Source organism: Brassica napus, chromosome A5, assembly GCF_020379485.1.
Source record: "Brassica napus cultivar Da-Ae chromosome A5, Da-Ae, whole genome shotgun sequence".
Taxonomy (NCBI): domain Eukaryota; kingdom Viridiplantae; phylum Streptophyta; class Magnoliopsida; order Brassicales; family Brassicaceae; genus Brassica; species Brassica napus.
The window spans coordinates 5,903,514-5,927,555 of NC_063438.1; the positions used below are offsets into that span (position 1 = coordinate 5,903,514).

General features: G+C 32.6%; 4 protein-coding genes across 7 annotated transcripts; 2 read left to right on the forward strand and 2 right to left on the reverse strand.

Moving 5' to 3' along the window:
• The first annotated feature begins 3,008 nt into the window (after positions 1–3,008).
• LOC106350017 (VQ motif-containing protein 4-like) lies at positions 3,009–3,904 on the forward strand. Its single transcript, XM_013789961.3, has one exon. The coding sequence runs from the start codon at positions 3,120–3,122 to the stop codon at positions 3,720–3,722; it is 603 nt and encodes a 200-aa protein (XP_013645415.2). The 5' UTR covers positions 3,009–3,119; the 3' UTR covers positions 3,723–3,904.
• Positions 3,905–9,568: 5,664 nt separating this feature from the next.
• LOC106451007 lies at positions 9,569–14,345 on the forward strand. Of its 3 annotated transcripts, none has more exons than XM_022719163.2 (3): positions 9,569–9,959; positions 10,234–13,774; positions 14,035–14,345. In XM_022719163.2, the coding sequence occupies exon 2, from the start codon at positions 10,240–10,242 to the stop codon at positions 12,787–12,789; it is 2,550 nt and encodes an 849-aa protein (XP_022574884.2). In that variant the 5' UTR covers positions 9,569–9,959; positions 10,234–10,239; the 3' UTR covers positions 12,790–13,774; positions 14,035–14,345. The 3 variants fall into 3 exon arrangements, with proteins under 3 accessions (XP_022574884.2, XP_013748306.2, XP_022574885.2); XM_013892852.3 differs by having other exon boundaries at positions 10,239–13,774; XM_022719164.2 differs by having other exon boundaries at positions 9,569–13,774.
• A 157-nt stretch (positions 14,346–14,502) lies between these two features.
• On the reverse strand, positions 14,503–16,656 carry LOC106451008 (B3 domain-containing protein REM7-like). Of its 2 annotated transcripts, XM_013892855.3 has the most exons (5): positions 16,226–16,656; positions 15,668–15,730; positions 15,284–15,578; positions 15,116–15,201; positions 14,503–15,034 (listed from the first exon to the last, which is right to left on the reverse strand). In XM_013892855.3, exons 1-5 carry the CDS (start codon positions 16,421–16,423, stop codon positions 14,735–14,737), a joined length of 942 nt encoding a protein of 313 aa, XP_013748309.2. In that variant the 5' UTR covers positions 16,424–16,656; the 3' UTR covers positions 14,503–14,734. The 2 variants fall into 2 exon arrangements, with proteins under 2 accessions (XP_013748309.2, XP_048636679.1); XM_048780722.1 differs by having other exon boundaries at positions 14,503–15,201.
• Positions 16,657–16,789: 133 nt separating this feature from the next.
• LOC106351558 (protein RALF-like 19) lies at positions 16,790–17,659 on the reverse strand. Its single transcript, XM_013791346.3, has one exon. It carries the CDS (start codon positions 17,507–17,509, stop codon positions 17,177–17,179), a length of 333 nt encoding a protein of 110 aa, XP_013646800.2. The 5' UTR covers positions 17,510–17,659; the 3' UTR covers positions 16,790–17,176.
• Between the last annotated feature and the right edge of the window lie 6,383 nt (positions 17,660–24,042).

Genomic DNA, 24,042 nt, shown 5'->3' on the forward strand with positions numbered 1-24,042 from the left:
TTGGGATTATTGCCAAGCATAGTACAATTCTTTTTTTCATCCAATCTCCTAAACACAAACACATGTGGTTGATCTTCTTTCACACCATATATAACTTATCCAAATCTCCCTATTGGTTCATACCGTGGTGGAACTACTTTGGTTCTATCATAGAAATATTTAAACCCAATATCCAAAAATCATTCCAAATCTTCGAGACAAATTTATTTCCGTCTGAAGAAGCAAAGAAATTTCCTCCACTAACCCTCTTCCACTCAAAATTTCACTTTTTTGGGTATTTTCATGGACCCTTGAATTTACTTCTGATCCAATTCATGTTATCCGAAGAAAATTCAGAGTCAAGTGATGGGATAAATACAAAATTCCCTCAAACCTTTACCTGTCAAATATTTTTACCTGGATAAAAAAACAAAACTCAAAAATCCAAACACTTAACCAAACACTATAAACAACCTTTTTCTTGGCTCAAATATCTAAAATGTTGGCAATGTTGGCAGGTGCAAAATCTGAAGAAGAAATTAAGGCTATCTCCTTAACATTTCTACCGTCAATGTCAGATCAAATCTCTCGTACTTTAGAGAGTGATTCAGGGTTCCAAGTGCCAGATATCGATGAAGAAATTTTTGGCAACAATGGAGTTTAAATCTCTCTCCCCAAGAAATGCAAATCTCCTCAAAATCCAAAACATATCTTTGTTGCAACTCTGTCAGATACTGTTACATTGTTACAAATATTTTCCACAATCTCTTGTCGCAATACCCGATAAAAATCCAAAACATCAAATAAGTGCTATCTCCTGTAGCCATGAAGACCAAGGTCCAGTTCCACCAGACATCAAACAATTATGGAGCTTAATGGTGTAAGTTTTTGCTAGTGGAGTTATCCATATATGCCACTTTTATTTTTATTTTTTGCATAATTGCACCCTTGTAAACTCCTATATAAAGAAGTCTTTGCTTCGTTTGTTAACCAAGTTCTCATTTTCTCATTCTCCTACTTTTTCATTCATATCCTCTCTTTCATTCTCTCTCGTCCTTGTAATCGAGAACATTGCTACAATCTCTTTTTAAGTAAGTTTTTAATAAATAAAGTTTCAATCATATTTTCTTGTTTCTTTTTCTCGTTTTAGTATTATGCTTTGTGTTTAAGTGGCTGGTTTAACCGCCCATATTTCTGTTTATTATTTTAAGTTATGTTTCAATTTGTTTAATATATGTCTTAATTACTTTAGAGAGCATAATTAAACATATATAATAAAAAAGTAATTAAGACATATATTAAACATACATATATATATAAAGTAATTAAGACATATATATATGATTCATACATGACTACATGCATAAATGTGAATTATAGAGTTTATGCAAAATTCTTTGGTCCTACTTGCAAATCTCATTTCTATTATAGATTTTGCTATTTTTAAAAAATAAATAACAAAATATATTAGAGATAGTCTAACTACAAAAAGAAATAATAAAATGTATTTTAGAGAAAAAAATGAATTAAAGTAATTTTGTTTCTAAATGTTGTTAGAGAATCTAAAATTGCAATGGGTTAAAGATGTTCTTAGATTATATGGATTGTGTTAAGAAAATTTCATTGCATATTTTTATTGTTTATTATTTCTTTTATATAAACATATATTCTTATAATTTTGGTTAGTGCAATAAAAAATGTGACTATATTTGAACCGTACTGCAGGTAGTCCATGTGAATCAAACACGACCTCTGCTGGTCCATAACATCAATAAAAAGAAAAGTGTCCTGATTTAATTTGCTAAAAGCCCAAACATATGACTCTTGCTAAGTCACATTCGATCGTGAGTCCTGCTAGAATCTACGGAATTATAGAATGCAAGCCAAATTTAATTTAATATATGATTATAGTTGACCAAAAGATTACGGATATTAAAGAAATAAAAGATTGTCGACCAAAAAAAAAGAAAAAAAAAAGATTACTGTCCAGGCTGGCCCCTTATCATATTCTTTGTCAATTTAGAGGAAGGTGTTAAAACTTATCTACGATGTGATCAATATATCAAGATGCACTTCTATCTTAATTCTTAAGTAGTCAGAAATTAGATTTTGTGTTGACTAACTATCACAAGATCTTTCATAGATATTGAATTGCACAGTTGTCAAAGGTGGATGATTTGTACAGTTTTGGGAAATTTGAATGTCTAAGAAAATCGTCATGAGAATGGAAAGTGATATTGAAAAAGTCTGTAGGTACGCAGCTAGTTACTCCGCAAAAAAAAAAAAAAGTTTGACGTGAGCACTTTTAACCAGTTGGAACAATTTATTTTTAGTTGACTCAGAAGTCAAAATCATTTGAAATCCAAAAAATTTATTCGGTTCGGCTTAGTTCAGATAGTAATATCTCTAACGGTCTAATATCCAATAAAATTCAATTCGATTACAGCTCAATATAAATTTTCAGATAATTTTAGGTATCTGCAATAGTACGTAACATGTAAAAAATCAAATAATTTACATAATTATATATTTTAGATAAAATATTTAAATACTTGTAATATAATTATTAGAGTATTATTTATCAATTAATTTTAATTATAAAGTAAAATATTAAGTTAATCAAATTTTAGAAGATTGGTTATTTTTAAAATTAAATATTATTAATATTTTAAATATATATACCATTTTGAATATCCAGATGCTCATTCAATTGTTAGTTTGGTCGAAATATTTTTAACTAAAAATACATGAATAATTACTAAAATAAAACTAAATGTTTAAAAACTTCAATCAGTATTAAAACTAGCAAATGCATACACATTTAAATTGAATAACAATAATTAATTAAAAGAAAAATGCATATCTACTTAAGATATTGGACCATAAGTCAAACCAAAATTATAACATTTATGGTACTCTAAAAGTCGAAGAAACAAACAAAAATTACTTTTTACTTTTGATAACCGCCTTATATTTTACAAAATACACCTCATCCCGCTAATTGAACTTTGTGTGAACGATAACTCTTGACAAGTTTCTCTTCCCCTAGTATATATATGTATCACCTTTTCACGTTCTATTCACAATAACCTTAGTGAAAAGTGTAAACACTAAAACTCTTTCTCCCAACGCCTCATCCAATGAAGAACTCGCCAAGAAACAAAGATGACTCACAAACCAGCGGCATGATGACCATCACCAGAATCACCACTGCAAACCGACCCTATATCACTAGATCCGAAACCGCCACTATCTTCTGCGCCAACTCCTCTTCCTACAGACAAATCGTCCAGATGCTCACCGGACCCTCCATGAATCCTAACCCAACCCACCAACCCGCCCCACCCCTGAGGTACTCACTTCCTCCGGTCAGAACCGTCCCAACCAAGAACCACTCTTCTTCTTCTTCCTCCACCATCTACGAACGCCGCAACCAACAACTCAAGATCAACCCGGTACGTTCCGGTTTAACCGGGAACGTTCCTTCTCTCGTTCTCACCAGCCCTGACACTCCTCTCCTGCATGACCCGTTTGGGTCTGTTACACCCAGCCCGAGCGCTTCCGAGCCCGGAGAGTACGATCCGAAACATGACTCGGACGTGGAGGAGAGAGAGATAAGAGAGAAAGGGTTTTACTTGCACCCGTCGCCGTCGTCGACTCCGACTGATCCGAAGCCTCAACTTCTCATTCTCTTTCCGTTGACTTCTCCTCGAGCCTCGGACTCTCCCGCCTCCTCTACCTAAGCTCATGAAGCTCTATTTAATCCTATTTAAAATAAATATTATCTAAATTTTTATTTCGTAACCTATATTTTCGTTTTGGAAGCTAAGATTTGTGAATGCTGCTTGTGGCTAACTAAAAATCATGGCTCCATATATCTATGTTGTTGTTTTCTTTACCATCATTTGACATTGGGTTTCATAAACTTATTCATGTATTATTGGATGTTATAATTATTCGTTTAATATCTGCTATATTCGTCAAGTCCTATTGTAATCGAATATCTGAAGAACAATATATACATGATTTAATCTTTAGTATGAAATTGGTTCAACATGCTAGACATTTATTTATCGGTTTTCTCACGTATTTTATTTTTACATTTTCATACAAAGAATAGAATATAGTAACAAGTGCAAGATTCATGAATCACACGCGATAAAAAATCATCAAAACTTGGTCTAATTTAATGTGATAATATTTTCTTCTATTCAGAAAAAGCTGAAAATTATACTATTTATCAGTCAGAGATTTACGTATTAAACATTTTAAAGAATTTAAAAAGTACAAAATTTAGTCAAGGTATAATAATAAATGTACATAAATATGAATAGTTAGTCAAAACATAATAATAAATTTATACAAATCTCAAATATATATGATAATTATACTAAATGCATTTATTATAGATATGCTCTATACTTTTCATTATTCGTAGTTTAGTATAACTAAAATATGGTCTCATATTTCAGTTGCATAACGATTTGTGAAAGAGAGAAAAATTAGATGTTGTTGTTGTTTTCGTTTCTCCTCGTTTAACATTGTTTTAATAAACCTATTCAGGTTTTATTATATGTTACATTTATTCGGCATATATTCTTTATATTTTTAAGTCCTATTGTAGTCAGATATTTGAATAACAATTTACGCTTGAGTAAGTTTATTGTGAAATTGGTATTTTAATATGCCCGACATTTCTTTGTCTGAATTTACATAGTAATAGTTATTTATACTTTCTGTAAAAATAATAGAAAATGGTAATATGTACGAGATTCATCAACCACAAGGAAAAATAAATGCGTCACAAAATTTGGTGTAAATTATTGTGAGAATATATATTTTTTCATTTCACAAAAATTTGGAAATTATATAATTAAGTTTTACCAATCATAAATTTATGTATTAAACCATTTTTGAAAATTTAAAAGGTATGTAAATTTAGTCAAAGTATAATAATCAATATACGTGAATATGAAAAGTTAGTTAAAAGATAATAATAAATCTATACAGATCATAAACATGATAGTTATACTAATTACATTTATTATATATATACCCTACATTTGTCATCATTCAAATTTTAGTATAACTAAAATATGGTCTCATATTTCAATTTAATAAGGATTTGTGAAAGAACGAAGAGTAATTAGATATTGTTGTTGTTTTCGTTTCTCCTTGTTTAACATTGTTTGCATAAACATATTCAGGTTTTATTAGATGTTACATTTATTCATTATAGATTCATTATTTTCTTCAAATCTTATTGTAATAGAATATCTGAAGAACAAATTACGCTTGAGCATGTGTAATGTGAAATTGGTGTTTCAATATGTCCGACCTTTCTTTGTCTGAATTTACACAATTTTATTTTATTTATGTTTTTCGTAAGAATAATATGTACGAGATTTATTAACCATACGTGAAAAGTAATGTATCAGAAATTTGGTGTAAATTAATGTTAGAATATATTATTCCATTTTTACAATTTAGAAATATATAATTAAGTTTTACCAACCATATATTTACGTATTAAACCATTTTAACTTATATAAGGTATGAAAATTTAGTTAAAATATAACAATAAATATATATATGAATATGAATAGTTAGTCAAAGTATAATAATAAATCTGCACAGATCATAAATATGATAGTTATACTAACTGCATTTATTATAGATATGCTCAACATTTGTCATCATTCGAAGCTTAGTATAACTAAATTATGTACTCATATTTCAATTTTATAAGGATTTGTGAAAGACCAAAGAAATTAGATGTTGTTGTTGTTTTCGTTTCTCCTCATTTAACATTGTTTTCATAAACCTATTCAGGTTTTATTAGAAAATACAGTTATTCGTTATAGATTCATTATTTCCTTCAAATCATATTGTTATCGAATATCTAAAGAAAAAATTACGCTTGAGTATGTTTAATGTAGAATAATGTTTCAATATGCCCGACATTTATTTTTATGAATTTACATAATTTTATTTTTTGTTTTTTGTAAGAATAATATGTACGAGATTCATTAGCCATACACAAAAAGTAATGTGTCAAAAATTTGGTGTGAATTAATGTTTGAATATATTATTCCATTTTTACAATTTAGAAATATATAATTAAGTCTTACCAATAAGATATTTATGTAATAAACCATTTTTAACTTGTATAAGGTATGAAAATTTAGTTAAAATATAACAAGAAATATATATATGAATATGAATAGTTAGTCAAAGTATAATAATAAATCTGCACATATCATAAATATGATAGTTATATTAACTGCATTTATTATAGATATGCTCAACATTTGTCATCATTCGAAGCTTAGTATAACTAAATTATGTACTCATATTTCAATTTCAAAAGGATCTGTGAAAGACCGAAGAAATTAGATGTTGCTGTTGTTTTCGTTTCTCCACATTCAACATTGTTTTCATAAACCTATTCAGGTTTTATTGGAAGTTACATTTACTCATTATAGATTCATTATTTTCTTCAAATCATATTGTTATCGAATATCTGAAGAACAAATTACGCTTGAGTACGTTTGATGTGTAATAATGTTTCAATATGCCCGAAATTTCTTTGTCTGAATTTACACAATTCTATTTTATTTTATGTTTTTCGTAAGAATAATATGTACGAGATTCATTAACCATACGTGGGAAGCAATGAGTCAAAATTTTGGTGTGAATTAATGTCAGAATATATTATTCCATTTTTACAATTTAGAAATATATATAATTAAGTTTTACCAAGAAGATATTTATGTATTAAACCATTTTTAACTTATATAAGGTATGAAAATTTAGTTAAAATATAACAGTAAATATATATGAATATGAATAGTTAGTCAAAGTATAATAATAAATCTGCACAGATCATAAATATGATAGTTATATTAACTGCATTTATTATAAGTATGCTCTACATTTGTCATCATTCGAAGCTTAGTATAACTAAATTATGTACTCATATTTCAATTTCATAAGGATGTGTGAAAGGCCGAAGAAATTAGATGTTGTTGTTGCTGTTTTTGTTTCTCCTCATTTAAAACTGTTTTCATAAAACTATTCAAGTTTTATTCGAAGTTACATTTATTCGTTATAGATTCATTATTTTCTTCAAATAATATTGTTATCGAATAGTTGAAGAACAAATTACACTTGAGTACGTTTAATGGGAAATAGTGTTTTAATATGTCCGACATTTCTTTGTCTAAGTTTACACAATTTTTAAATGTTTTTCATAAAAATAACAGAAAATTGAAATATGTACGAGATTCAGTAACCACACGTGTGAAAAGTAAATGAGTCAAAACATTTGTGTGAATTAATACTAGAATACTTTTTTCATTTGAAACCTTTTTGATGATTATATAATTAAGTTTTACCAATCAGATATTTATGTATTAAACCATATTTAAATTTTATAAGGTACGTAAATTAGTCAAAGTTTAATAATAAATATATGAATAGTTAGTCAAAATATAGTGATATATCTATACAGATCATAAATATAATAGTTATACTAACTGCATTTATTATAGATATGCTCTACATTTGTCATTATTCAAAATTTAGTATAAATAAAATATGGTCTCATATTTCAATGTCATAAGGATTTGTGAAAGAGTGAAGAAATGAGCTGTTGTTTTTATTTTAGTTTCTCCTCGTTTAACATTGTTTTCCTAATCCTATTCATGTTTTATTAGTTGTTACATCAATTCATTATAGATTCATTATGTTCTCCAAATCCTATTGTAATCAAATATGTGAATTAATGTTTCAAATATGCCCGACATTTTTTTGTCTGAATTTACACTATTGTTTAATGATTTTTCCTATAAAAATAGGATATTCTAATATGTACGATATTCATTAACCACACGTGAAATGCATCAAAAATTTGGTGCAAATTAATGTTCGAATGATTATATAATTAAGTTTTATCAAATTATGTATTAAACGATTATTAAAATTTTTATAAGGTATGAAAATTTAGTCAAAGTATAATAATAAATATACATAAATATGAATAGCTAGTCAAAATATAATGATAAATCTATACAGATCATTAATATAATAGCTATATATATACTAAATGCAATTATTATAGATATGCTCTAATTTTGTCATTATTTGAAGTTTAGTATAGCTAAAATATGGTCTCATATTTCAATTTCATAAAGATTTGTGAAAGAGGCAATAAATTAGATATTGTTGTTTATGTGTATCCTCGTTTAAGACTGTTTTAATAAACATATTCAAGTTTTATTAGATGTTACATTTATTCTTTATAGATTCATTATGTTCTTCAAATCCTATTGTAATCAAATATCTGAAGAACAAATTTCGCTTGAGTAAATTGAATGTGAAATTGATGTTTCAATATGCCCGACATTTCGTTGTCTGATTTTGCACGATTTATTTATTATGTATTTTCTAAAAATAACATAACATTGTAATATGTACGAGATTCATTAACTACACATGAAAAATAAATGCGTCAATTTTTTTTTCAATTAATATTAGAATTATTTTTTTCATTTCACAATAAATTGGAAATTATATATTATGGTTTAACCAATCAGATATTTATGTATTAAACCATTTTCTAAATTTTACAAGGTATGAATATTAGTCAAATCATAATGATAAATGATAGTTATTCTAACTTCATTTATTATATATATGCTCTACATTTGTCATCATTCAAGTTTAATATAACTAAAGTATGGTCTCCTATTTCAATTCATAATTTGGAAAAAGCCAAGAAATTAGATTTGTTGTTGTTTTTCGTTTCTCGTCTTTTAACATTGTTCTTATAAACCTATTCAAAGTTTGTTAGATGTTACATTTATTCGCTATAAAAATATTATGTTCTTTTAGTCCTATTGTAATCAAATACTTAAAGAAAAAATTATGTTTGAGTACGTTTAGTGTGGAATTGGTATTTCAATATACCTGACATTTCTTTGTTTGAATTTACACCCATTGTAATATATACGAAAATCATGAATCACACGTGAAAAGAAAACACATTAAAAAATTAGTGAGAATTCATGTTAGAATATATTTTCATTTCACAAAATTTGGAAATTATATGATTAAGTTTTATTAATCGGATAAATTATATGATTAAGTTTTATTAATCGGATATTTATGTATTAAACTATTTTCAAATTTAAAATGTAAGAAGTTTAGTTAAAATAAAATAATAAATATACATGGATAAGAATAATTAATCAAAATATAATAATAAACGTATACACATATATAACCATTATACTATAGCTGCATTTATTATAGATATTTTCTCCAAGTGTCATCTTTAGAAGTTTAGTATAACAAGAATATGGTCTCAACTTTCAATTGCATAAATATTTGTGAATTGAGTAAATAAACTAGATGTAGATGTGTAGAAAAATGCTGGGAAGGTTTTTTTTTCTTTTTTGAATTCCAAGAAATTTGGGTGGAATCTCGTAATTTGATCTCCATATTCGAAGCCACACTATAATATTAGTTTCATGTTAACGATCATTCGAATCGGGGATCTTTGATACAATGGCCAAAGTCTAACGGGACATCACCTCATTTGTCCATCCTCCTCATCACTCAATCTCCTATACCTACTAAAATCATCTATACCCATAACTCTTTAATGAATTGTGGAAAGACTAAACTGACCTTGATTTGGGGGGATGGGTTGAATGAAAATCGAAAATTGTAATGTGATTGGGTTGGGTTTGTGATTGAAATCGTTGGTTTGGGAAGTTTGGTTAATGGTTTTATTAAAAAAAAATTAATTGAGAAAAGCTTAATCTTCTTCCTCCCCCCCCGCAGCTCCCCCCGCTCCCCTCCCCGAGCAGCTCCCTCCCCCATCCCCGCTCCCCCATCCGGCTCTGTCGCCGCAGCTTCTCTCCTCCTCCTCCATTTTCAAAGTGTTTCCGGAGGTCTAGAGTTGGGTATTGCAGGTAAACTCAGGTCCCCCAACTTCTCTTGAGAAATGCATGTATTTGGAATCGAGCTAGGAGCAATGCACAACGGCATTGTTTAGTTGATGGGTCAATTAGTATAGCGATTTGGTATAAAATGCATTAATGTGGTTGAATTAAACGTTGATAGATGCGATTCGAAACCTAGTGTTTTGGATTATTGTTGGAAAACTGAGAAAAGTGGAATAACTAGGAAAACTCGAACAACTGGTATAACTTTGTTTTTGTTGATCTTGTGCGATATTTTTGGCAGGATAGAATGACCAATAACGTATTCGTACATTTTACATATGAAGACTGCATGTATGGTATATCTGTGAAGGCATCAGTGGAGGATGTGACGTTGTCAATGTTACATGAAAAGATATATAAGAAGCTTGGGTTGGATGAACGTAAGGAAAAACTGAAATTGAGCTACATTCCGATGGTGATACGTTGCAAGAAAGCTGTAACTATTGCTGATGATGACGATCTTTATGTTTACCTCGGATGTGTCGATAAAGAGAACCAAAGATGTCTTTTGGTTGTGGAGAGTAGTGAAAGGTCGGGAGCGAGACCACAAGATAAACTTTCGATAGCGGGTAAAAGTTCTGTTGGTATGAACTACAACGATTTGCAGCTATTGGAACATGAAGTTGGACCTAATGCCATTACATTGTACGTTGGTGAGAACCAGGGGAATAACGAGGTGAGTGCTAAAGAGACTGGTACTGGTATGGAGACTGATACTGGTATGGAGACTGATACGGCTGCGGAGACTGATACGGCTGCGGAGACTGATACAGGTATGGAGAATGATACGGCTGCGGAGACTGATAAAGGTATGGAGAATGATACGGCTGCGGAAACTGATACTGGTATGGAGAATGATACTGCTACGGAGAATGAAACGGCTGCGGAGAATGAAACGGCTGCGGAGACTGATACCGTACATCCAACCGCCGATAAGTATGTTGAAGAGCCACCTGCAATAGTACGGAGTAGTTGTATAGAGGAATGGGGCGATGGTTTGAGTCTTAATAAACATGACGAATTTCCAAGTAAGAAGGCAATTCAGGAGATGGTGGATAGAGCTGCATATTGTGAATGTTATCGTTATGTCACTAAAAAGTCAGATCGAAATCGATTGGTGATAACATGTTCGCAAGCTGACTGCAAATGGGTAATACGAGCTTCAAGGATTGCTGGGACAGAAATTTTCTCAATAAAAAGCTACACGAAGATGCATACATGCTCGCGGACACAACAAAGTGACAGCAACGACAAGAGAAGAGCGTCAGCAGAAGTAGTGGCAAGTTTTTTGAATGAGGAATTCCCAGGAGATGTGCAAACTCCAACTCCAAAAGATATTAAGGCTCTGGTTAAGTCCAAACTTGGTGTCATGATATCCTACTCCACAGCATTGCGTGGAAAGAATTTGGCTTCTTGTGATACACGTGGTAGTCCGGAAGATAGCTACAGGATGATGTATAGCTATTTGTTCATGTTAGAGAAAATGAACACGGGAACAAAAACTAGTGTGAAATTGGATGACTCAGGTAAATTCAAGTACCTCTTCATAGCGTTGGGAGCTTGCATTGAAGGGTTTGCAGTTATGAGAAAAGTGATTGTTGTCGATGCAACATGGCTGAAGAACGGATATGGGGGTGTTCTAATTTTTGCCAAAGCTCAAGATCCTAACCGTCATTGCTATCCACTTGCGTTTGCTGTACTTGATGGAGAGAATCATGCTAGTTGGACCTGGTTTTTTGAGATGCTTAGAAGCGTTATACCAGACTCTTCTGAACTGGTTTTCATGAGTGATAGAAATCCAAGTCTGATATTTGCAATAGCAAACGTGTACCCTCAGGCTCACCATGGTCATTGTTTATGGCATTTGAAGGAAAATGTTAAAGGGCATGCTTCTAACGTCACCAAAGATGTAGTCGGGCATAGATTCATGGAGTTGGGAAAGATGTACACAATGGCTGATTTCAATGCTGCTTACGAAAGATTTAAGCTAAGGTTCCCTTCAGCTTACACGTATGTGGAGGAGAAAACTGAAAAAGACAAATGGGCAAGGGTTTTTTTCCCACGTGACAGGTACAACTTGGACACAAGCAACAGCGTGGAATCAATGAACAAAGTGTTTAGAGAGGCAAGGAGGTGGGCCTTGATACCAATGCTGGATTGTATCATTAGGACATTCTCTGATTGGTTTAATCAACGTCGGAAGGATGCTGTTTCACAATCATTGGGTACCATGCTAGTGCCTCTGGTTGAGAACTACTTGCACGATCTATGGGTTCTTGCGCGAACGCTACCTGTGCGGGAGCTTAATAGTTATGAGCTAGAGTACGAGGTCAAGGATAGTCATGGGAAGATGTTTTTGACGAACTTGATTGCCAAAACTTGTACTTGCAAGGTGTGGGATTATGAAAAGATTCCTTGTCTGCACGGACTGGCTGCTTATATCTATTACACTAATGAGGTGGATAATGGGGGTGGTAGGAGCCGTGATATCAACATAGTATATCATGAGTTGTGCTCAAAATACTATTGGACGGAACTGTGGGCATTGGCGTATTGCAGGACAATTTATGCTGTGCCAGACATGTCTGTATGGGAAGTCCCGGATCACATCAGGGAGCTGAAGATCATACCTCCGGATCCTATCAAGCGGAAGGGAAGGAAAAGAGTTAATAGACTTCCATCTGGTGGAGAACGCCGTAGGAGGACACAGAACAAAAAGCGGCCTAGGCAAAATTTTGGTTTCAATTGGCTGTTATTTGGAAATGGTTCAAGCCCTTCAGAGCAGAACACGGCCTAACCACAACTTGTTACTCTGTAATTTGTATTTTTTTTGGAAAACTCTGGAAAACTATTTTATCATCTTTGTAAAACTGCATTGTGTTTCGAGTGTGACATTATTATTATGTAGATGGAAACTTGATTCGTTATGACATTTACTATTATGATTACTCTAGTCTGACTAATAATTCAATTAAACATGTTTTTTTCAAAACTTTCTCAAAAATTATGAAAACTCTTACTATCTCCATAATAAACCTTATAGTTTCACTCACACTTTGTGAATGAAGAACATGTCACAAAAGAGATTATCAGGTAATGTTTGTTTCCCAAATATTTGTGCAGTGAACAAGATAAATATCATGTTCAAGTACTAAAATCGAAAGTAAAACAAGAAAACCAAACTGAAAGCACTGGTAACACTGAATAAATTATAAACCACAGAAAGTACAACTATGAGCAAATCTCGTAAAACTAGTATCTTATGTAAAACTAAGAACAAATTTCGGGGAGGGAAATGAAATTACATTGGCGCCAAAACATATGAGGGAAAATAATTATTTTAATTATTTTAACTATTTTCATTTTCTTTCTCTATTTTCTTCCATTTCCCCTCTATGTCACGTCCCATCTCTCTCTCTCTCCACTCCATCCCTCTACTTCTCTCCCTCCTCCCCCTTCTTTACCGAGCCATCTCTCTCTCTCTCTCTCTCTCCACTCCACTCCATCCCTCATTCCTCTCTCTCGATCTCTTTCGGTTTCTCCCATTTCTCTCTGACAGTAATAACTGAAGCATGACTCATCCCGACGAGGAGTACAGTCACATGAAGGCCTTGAAGAGACACAACGACATGCTTGGTTTCGTGGCTGATGCGCAGTACGGCGTCCCGACCAAGTGCCCGTGTGGTGGAGGTATCATTCCCGAGGTATCTCCGTGTAACAAGTTTCCCAATGATTTTGATACGCAACCTGGAAGGAGGTACTTCACCTGCAAAAACTTTGAGGTAATTTTCATGTTGTGCAAAACTGGTAAAACTTGTATAACTAGAACCTGCTAAGCAGGTAAAACTTGCATAACTTGCTAGGAAAACTAGGAAAACTAGGAAAACTAGGAAAACTAGAAAAACTAGAAAAAACTAGGAAAACTAGAAAAACTAGAAAAAACTAGAAAAACTAGAAAAAACTAGAAAACTAGGAAAACTAGGAAACTGGTAAAACTGGAAAACTTGAAAAACTTGTATAACTTGTGATAAAACTTGTGCAGAATAATGGTCTCCACTTTCGTACGCCGTGGGTGATCGCGATTCAGGACGAGGTTACTAAGTTAGTAGACCGTGTCAAAGAGATGGCTGAGGAGATTGATCGCCTCAAGGCTCAGCTTTACCAACTCCACCGTCCATGATCCCATCTTGTTGCTCTAAGTTGTTGTTGTTCTAAGTTGTTGTTGTTCTATGTCTTATGATGGTACTTTGATCCATGTTGCTACTTTCCTTCTCTATGTGTGTGTCTTATGACTCTATGTGTGTGTCTTATGACTTAAACTATCTATCTAATGTTTATGTGTTTTGTGGTTTACTTCTCTATGCGTGTGTCTTGTGACATTATACTAAAATAACAAGTTTGCAACATCAAACCAAAATCAAGAAAATGATTAACTAAAAGTCGAAAAATGATTAACTAAAGTCACAGACCAAATCTATATTATCATTCAGGACGTGAAAATGATTAACCAAAAGTCGAAACTCTATATAACTAATTGACATGAAAATGATTAACTAAAAGTTTGCAACATCAAACCGAAATAACAAGTTCAAAGTACCATCAAATCAAAATAACAAGTTGAAAGTACCAAAAAGCAAACATATAAAAGACACACAAAATAAGTTCAAAGCACAAGACATTGTGCTCTTAAGATCAAGTCACAACCAACATAGACGCGTCCCCAACTAGAACACATGATCTTCCTAGTTCACCCGGGAGGAAGAAGCAATGTCACCTGCAGATTTAAGACACTCCTTACTTGGAGAACAGACACACATCAATGGCAAAGTGTTCCCATCTCCAACCACATTGAAGACAAAGCTGTCTCCAATGTGGCATTTGTTTTCAGCACAGAACTTTCTCCACCCTTTGATGTAGTAGAAGCCGCCTGATTCGTTAAATCGCATTGACACATTCCACGCCTTTCCCTCTATGTTCACTAGTTTCGCCTTCTTGCATTCTTTGTTCAGAGCATTACAACCAGTAGCCCCCACAGGGAGATTCTGCAACAAAAGAACATAAACATATGTGTCAGAACAACATAAAGATGTGTAAGTACACAAAAGAACACTCGTTTCACTCACAAGTTTGTCTTCACGGACATTAGAATCCGTGACCTCAGCCTTAAAACAGTAGTCCCACGAGTAAGAAAACCTAGCCCCTGTTCCTGCTGAAACACAAGAAACAAACAACAACTTCAAAAAACCTCATAAGTAACCTATGCTAGTGCGGTGACTTTGAATCACACTTACTATTGTTCTGGTGGTCATGGGCTTCTTCCATTGAGTTGGGATATGTGTACTGGATGTCACAGCAGCTCGGACCAAAGGGAGTGACGTGAAAGACCATGGAACCTTTGAGTTTGAAGATGACAATGTCTCCTATTCGAAGGTCATGTGCCTCAGCGAACTCCTTCCAACCTCGGGTGAGTCGCCTCTCTTCTTGTATCACTTGCCATGTTTGATCCATAGCGTCGGATGTTAGTGTCCATGTGTTCCCATTCGTCTTCCCTTGGATGTGCTTGGAGAAAAATACAATGGGTATTGTCTGCAATCAAGATTTGAGGTAAGTTACACAAACAAGGAAGAAATCAGGTTCTTGCAATCAAGAAAAGGCAATACAGAGAGTGTGTTTACCAAGTGAGTCTGGAATCCAGGAAGCAAAGGTTGGAAGAAATGAGGTTCTTGCGGTTGCACCATCTGCAAACAAGAAACAAAAGCTAGACAAAGTTAGACGCATGTCAAGGAACTTGCTAAAGTCACAGACCAAATCTATATCATTCTATATCATTTTCAGTTTTATTTAACCATTTGCTAAAACCGAAAACTAGCAAATGAACTCAATCAAGCATCATGAACTCCATCGACTGAGCTAGCATAAAATTCTCAATCAAGCATCATGCACTCGATATAACCAAAACTAGCATCATGAACTCGATCAACAGATCTAATTCATGAACTCAATCAATCAAATACGCTAAGCAAAGCCGTCACTCGATCGATGGACCGAATCTAAAAAACCCTAAGCAACTTAATTAACCATTTGGTGGTGTCGCCATCTAAAAAACCCTAAGCAACACTAAACAAAGCCGACGTTTTCTCCAACCCTAAAGAAATGAACCGACGTTTTGTAGTTTCTTCATAAAAATGGTAAACTCGATCGATGGAGAAACAGAACCGACGAGGAAGACATACCTTCGGTTGTGTCGCTATCGGTGGGATTGGCCGTTGCTGGTCAGGAGTCTCCTCTTCGGTGGAATTGGCCGTCGCTGGTGGGGGTAGCGGGGATCTCCCTCGGTTGTGTCGCCGAAGTGTCGAGAGAGGGAAGGGCTTCCCGAAAATGAGAGGGAATCGGGTCTGGTTTGGGGATTTAAGATAGGGAATTGGTACCATTCGGTTTTTGGACGGTTATGTTTTAATTTCGGGTCGAAATTAGGGATTGGTTCGTGGTTCAACTCAATTCGGTTATTCCTTTGGTTAAGGTAGGTACAACCGGTAAATACTTCAAATGTTCTAGGGTTAAATGTAATTTCCGGCTTTTTATTTAACTTACCATTTTTGTTTTGTTTTCATGTCTTACAGAGATTAGAGATATAGCTGGGTGGGTATAGGAGATGATGTCCCAAGTCTAACGATACCATGTGAGAATTTTTTTTGTTTAGTCTAACTTTTATATGTGCAAAAAGGATCTATAAAGTGATATTAAGGGTCGTCTTGGATTATGATATTAAAAGTCGTCTTGGATTATGATACTAAGGATCGTCTAAATACAATTTTGACTTTTATTTAAAGATAGAAATACAAATATCATACAATATAAACGTCGTCAACAATTTCAATTTTATGTCCATTTTTTTCCCATTTATAAAGCCTATTATTTAACGTAGATCACAAGGTATTGCTTACTTATAGACATAAATTAAACACAACGTCGAGAAATATAAAAGGATACCAACAGAATGCATCATGATCATAAATATAAGAGAAAATAAAATTAAAGATCACTGAGAGAAAAACGGGCAATGTCAAGAAAAACAAAGTTAAGAATCGTACGTAGTAGAGGAAACATGTGATCTTTTTTTTTATCTTTTTTTTACGCATTCTTTGCACTCTCGCTTCGTTACTCACATTGTTTGCTTATTCAGATTAAGAAGTCAGCCTGTAGCAATGCGTGATGATGCTGCACCCACGCCTGTAAGGGTTAGCCCTTTTCCTCTTCGTGCAATCGTAGTAAGACCGGCCACGACGGCTACATGGCACATTGTTCTTCTTGAGTGCACCGTAACTGATGTACCTTCGCCTTGCGGCTAGTTGCCGCCGGTTAGTCTCAGAATCCATCAAGGACTCAAGCCCATCATCGTCTCCAATGCAACCTTGTCCATTGACACAAGATCTTGTCAGGGACCACGTGACATTGGCTGATTCAGCGACTACAGCCAGGGTCAAGAGGCAAAGGATCAACAAGAACTTGATACCCATTTAGCTTCTTTTTGTGTTTGATTGATGACGAGATTTAAAGGTTTTCTTTTACGGTTATAGAACTGTAATGTTGGATTCTTCTACGCCCTTCCTTGTGAAAGGAGGGAACAATAGAAGCGGTATTACAGAAGAACAAACAAAGATGCTTTTGTTGGGGATAAAAAGGGGAAGACAGAGTGTAATGTTTTGGGTTTTATTTTTGTGGTTGTTATTTTTGTTTGTGTCCAAAAAAACGTTGTTATTTTTGTAAAGTGTTGGCCCCTCTCTCTTTTAGGATACCTTATTTTTGTTGGTTGGTGTCGTTCATTTCTTAGTTTAGTTGTGTTAGTTTATATATGTGGCACTCCTCTTTGATCGGGTATCTAGTTTTGTACCTAGAGATTCAGTTAATTGATTTTTCTAATTAGCTTGCAAGCCAAGGGCTAATTAATTAAGTTACTTTCTGCATGCTATGTTTTTAGCACATTATGTTCTTCCCAGTCAATTACAAATACGTGGATCAGTATGTGTAGTCCCAGGCCATGGGAGAAGAGAGAAAGAGTGCACATACACCCATAGTAATTTCAAAAGCTAATTTAGTTTTTTATTAGTTCAATATATTCATCTATATTTGTACATTTACATTTTGTACAGCCATCCAGTGGAAATTATTTCCACCGTTTTGTACTAAAAGCATGTTCACTGGAATTATCTAAAGAAGGATTTTCTCTCTAAAAACAATAGAAAAATGAAAAAGTGAGAAATAGTTTTCAAATGAGTTATTTTGAGAAATTCATGAGAGCTTCTAACACCACTTATCTTTTATTTAGTGGTTCTTTTTAACTAAAACTTAATTATCTAACGAAGTTTTTCTGAAAATATTGATATAATTGGTTTGAGATATCCATCAAAGCTCTTAACAATGAGACTAATATTCCCTTTGAGTTATCACCCTGAGTTCAAACTCTAGATAATGTAAGTTATTGACAAAAAATTACTTCTAAATAGATGTTCAAACACCATATTAGTTCTAATTTCATTTATGTATATGTTAGTACCATAATTTCAGGTTTTTTGTTTTTAAGAAACTAAGAAAAATCAATTCAATTACATGATGGAAGATGGCTGTGCTCAAGCTCACTCAAGAATGGGACGGCAGTGGTCCGCCGCCAAGCTCGTTATTTCCCCGTCTAAGAACATAACAGTTTATACTTATTCGTAAACTCAGATTTATTTAATAAAAATACAAATTTGAATATTTACACAACAACAAATATCAAATGGCTACAGGCAGCTCTGTGCTGGTCAAGCATGAGCTTGGGCCAAAAATAGTTTTAATAATTTAAGGGGCCAATATGTTGTGTAAAAATGCCTATAGTTTTATTGGTACCATCTGTCTTTAACATGCATGTTTGAAATCATGGGTTCACCGGTTGCATGGATTTTTGTATTTTTTCGAAAAGCTAAATAGTTAATGGATCTAACAAATTTATATCTCTGAGGGACTAAAATATAAAAATACATGCTGTCACGGCTACAGGCTGTCACGTCCAAGCTATTATACTATAAGTAAGGTTAGGTATATTCCTAAGACAAGTTTAACCTAACCAAAACACACAAAAGTAATTTAGCCTCTTGAAAAAGGCATCCTGTTCGGACAATCATTACACATTTATGTTATTTAATTTTGCGAAAGTGGTAGGCAGAGGCATCTTCTTATCTGGAGGGAATCAACTTGGTTTGAAAAAAAGCATCCAAAAAGCAGAAACGAATAAAGGAAACCCCATAAAAGAACGGTAATCAGATTTAGAAAATAGAATTGCTATAAAGCTCAAGCATAAAAGGCAGACGTGGATGTAGTAGTGTTGGTCCAACTCTAAATCAAGATGAAGTTTTTGTTTCAACTGCCTTGTTGCTCTTGCTTCTGTTTCGTCAAGCCAAAGAAGGGGAAACACAAGGAGAGGGAGATAAAGAAAGAGTAACGAGAAGCATCTTCAACGAGAGAATGAATCTTTTATGGTGTCAATTTTATGTTACTTATGTATCAATCTATGATTATCTTTGTCAAAAGAAGGCAAATCATTAAGTTATGATGTTGCATCCTCGTTTTACATTTACCACTTTTATTAGATTCCCTCGATATGATTCCTACTCAATCTTTATTTTTGGAATGCTTCTTAAACGTACTCTAAATTAACTCGTTAATATGAGCTATGGGAACTGGTCTACAGTTTGGTTTCTCATCAATCCATTTTAAAGCTGATTGCTTTCAATTAAGATGATCTGTCATTTTAAGAGAGCATGTTCCAGTTACCAATCTGTTTACTTACCTTTACGTCCGTTTAGTATTAAAATAGCCTAAGCTTGTGTGCCAGTTTCAACTACAAGACTCGATGAGCCCAACAAAACATGATGACTGTCAAAATCCTAATTTCAAGTAGCCAAAAATGGGGTTTAAAGCCAAGATCGACCAAAGTGTTTCATTGCGTAAGATCCAACTAGAAAGTTTAAAGCCAAGATCTGCCTGAGTTTTCTGAATACATGGATTGGCTCTGGCACTGAAGTATGGATCCGAGGGAGCTCCTCCACCCTTCAAGTAATAAATAAAATCTTTGTATTATTCTAGTTTTCCGGATATTCTCAGAATCAACGGATCTCTAATTCTATCTTATAAAGCTTCCGTTATATCAGTTGGTATCAGAGCTGGTGTTTTGGTTTCTTAATCAAAACTCGATTCTGGATCACGGAAAATATAATTGTGGAAAGTGATTTAATCGTTTACAAAGAAATGGTTGGTCCTGCAATCTCTGATCGATATGGTGAGGACATGATGATGGTCGAGCCAATTGAATTTTTATTCGGCAAAGATACTTTCAAGACAACAAAGGTTAACGTGAGAGATTTCATTGGTGTTATCAAAAGTGAGACATCAAGATCTAACCGTGAAGAAGATGATTGGAAAACACGTCGATTACAAGCTTATTTGAAATCATGTGGCGACTCATCTATCACTGGATTTAAAGAGATGTGTGACTTTACGGTGGAGTTGGTGAATGTTATGAATGTTATTACTGAAGAAATATTCATCAAGATGAATATTAAAATTTGTCCAGCAGTGTTTCAAGTTTGGAGTTGGCGATCAAAGAAAATATCTAATCTATTAATTTAAGGATTTATTTTTATCTCCTACTTTAAAATTGCCATTTAAATTTTGGCCTCTTTCATAAATGTTACTGGAATATATCACAATACTTTATAAATGGAATATACCTACTTAAACTTAACCGAAACTTAATCAGTATCATATCTAAAATAGCTTTGGTTATCTCTTAATAGAAATATATCATACAAAACAGAACCACCCTTATACTAATCAATACACGACTCATTTATAATTGTGTCTTCAGATATTTGAAAGGAAAAAGACTAGTATATGTTCTAAGATGAAGATAGAAGATACTCAAAATATGTTAATTATGTCAAAGTGTATTTTTCCCAGATATTCCACAAAATTCAATCAAACACACCAAAAAATAGTTAATTCATTCATACTCGACATCTTTTATGGCTTCATGGACCAGTGAATATAAAAGAACGAGTACAACGACAAATAAAGTTTTCACAGCTTTGCACATATTTGTGTCTTTTTATACAACTATGAACACATCTACCACAAAAATCATATTCAGTTTCAAAATTGGCATTTTTCTTTTTGAGAACAGTTTCAAAATTGACATCTTGAGGGCTTTCTGCACGCTTAAAAGTAATACCATGTCCGCCTAAGTCGGGTTTTGCCATGATATTTGACAAACCTGCAAAAACAATGTATATGAAAATTAAATTACTAAACACAAAAATATTGTTAGAAAATATAACATATGATGTAAAGGTAACCAAATATAAATTTACATGATGAAACGAAGATTAGATAAGTTAAAAAACAAAGGACTGTATTCATTTTTTGAAAGGAAAATAAGTTTTATTCTTTTTTTTTTTAGTAATCACTCTGAGCTCTTGTTGAGATCAAAATAGTGCAATACTAATATACAATCTTTTACTTTGTAACGCAATAGTTGATATAATACACTCGACGTTTTTTCATATAAATTTTAGAAAAACTCATTTAAATTACAGTTTTAGTTAAAAACTATCAAATGTGCATATATTTATTATACTGGGTCATTGATTACTCGGTTATTTCAAATAAAATAATAACTATAGTCATTAATTTCAATCAGAAGTGTCAAGGGATAAAGTTTTGTTTTGAGCTTGAAAGAGAATGAACTACACATAGAATTTGATTAAAATTTTGTATTATGAAAAAAAAAGAATGAGATACACATAAAATTTGTTAGCGGTCTGATATTCATGTTGGTGAAAATTATTATAAATTTTAATTTAGTTTTATATATTTTAATGTTTTAAACAATGATATTGATTGTTGAAAAAAAAGATATTAATCGTTTCAAAAAAAACCAAGATATTACTTCACAAAAATCAATGAAAGCAAGTGGCCCTCAATTGTAGTAATAGCATACCTATGATGCGCAACAATAATCACGATCTGACAGTGAATCAGACATGTCTTTGAGGCTTGTACTCGTCTGGATCTTTGTGTTAGAGGCTAAGGACATTATCGTTCAAACCTAACACCAAATGTATGCCTTTGATCTTTTATGTCACTCCATGGATACATTGCAAATATGGATCTCCGTTGATGGTAGTCCACTAATTCTCACATTTCCCAAACCTTAGCTACATTGTAAATCAAAGCAAAAAAAAAGCTTACAAGCTTTAAACAGCTTACACATGTTCAAATTCAAAACAGCTAACGAATGATATAAATATGTGTATTTACAAATATCCAACCATGTCTTATAGAAGTTTACCAATTTGTTTAGACCATTTCATATATTTTACTAATTTGTTTCAGTTTCTTCTGCTAAAATTTTGTTAGATTCAGTTTTTGCATACTAGATTGTAAATATTTATTTTTAGATCTTATCCAATATTTGTTTTCGAATTTAATTGTACTATAAAGTTTTCTAAAACAGTAGATTTTGGCTTTATATCTTTGATCTCTTAACAACTTAAACAATATGCACTTTATTAGGAATCTTAGCATAACCAAAATTATTTTTGTGAGCTACTTAGGAAATTTTCTATATAACTATTAATTTTTCAGTTCTATTTATATGTATAATTATCTATCAGTAGATTATATATATGATCTTTCTTTATTTGATCCATCTATACTAAATAATTGATAAGGACTACTTGATTGACGAAAATAATAAGACTAATAAGTTAGCATAAATGTAATTTGGATTAATATTTTAGACATACATCAATTTTTTTTTTACGACCATCAAGTTTATACATCTGATTTCACTAATAAAAATTGGGATTTTTTTATCAATTTGGTTCTACATGTGAGTATTGATCAATTATAAAATGGTTATAACCCATTTTGAACAGATTCGTTAATCTATTAATTTAGGGATCTATTTTTATCTACAACTTTGAAATTGTCATTTAAGTTTTGGCCTCTTTCATAAATGTTACTGGAATATATCACAATACTTTATAAATGGAACATACCTACTTAAACTTAACCGAAACTTAATCAGTATCATATTTAAAATAACTTTGGTTATCTCTTAATAGAAATATATCATACAAAACAGAACCACCCTTATACTAACCAATACACGACTCATTTATAATTGTGTCTTCAGTACAAAACCGTATATGCTTATGTTCATATCATTAAATTCACCTGCATCTAGCCTTTTATACACGGTTTTGTACTGAAGACATAATCATAAATGAGTCGCGTATTGATTAGTATAAGGGTGGTTCTGTTTTGTATGATATATTTCTATTAAAAGATAGCCAAAGTAATTTTAAATATGATACTGATTAAGTTTCGGTTAAGTTTAAGTAAGTAAGTTCCATTTATAAAGTAGTGTGATATATTATAGTAACATTTATAAAAGAGATCAAAACTTAAATGACAACTTCAAGTAGTAAATAAAAATAGATCCCTAAATTAATAGATTAGATATATATTAGATTGAATTCGAGATGCGAGAAACAAGCTTTCAAAATGAAATTATTGTTAACTAGTAACATGATAATTTGTATTACCCAACCTCATTGGCATATAGTGTATAAGACACGCCTGATCCTCATGGTAAAATGTCGTTTGTTTATTTGCTTCTGTTCCACCAATTGGTAGTCTTTTTTCTGCTAAAATGTACGGTTAATTTATTCTAATATATGATGGTTTCAGTTTTTAGAAAACCAATGAACCAAAACTGAAAATAAACCATAAAAACGAAAGTGTACACTCTTGAAAAATATTGAGGTTGGGTTGGTTGATCAGAACTTTGAAAACACGGTTTCATTTTGCAAATGCACCGCGCTAGGTATCCCAAACAGTAACTTACATCTGAAGTCTGTTAAACCAATGATACACGAAGAACCACATAAAATAGAAACAAATGTTTATGAGCAAGAAGATGAGATGAAGACCACTCTTGTAATCATAA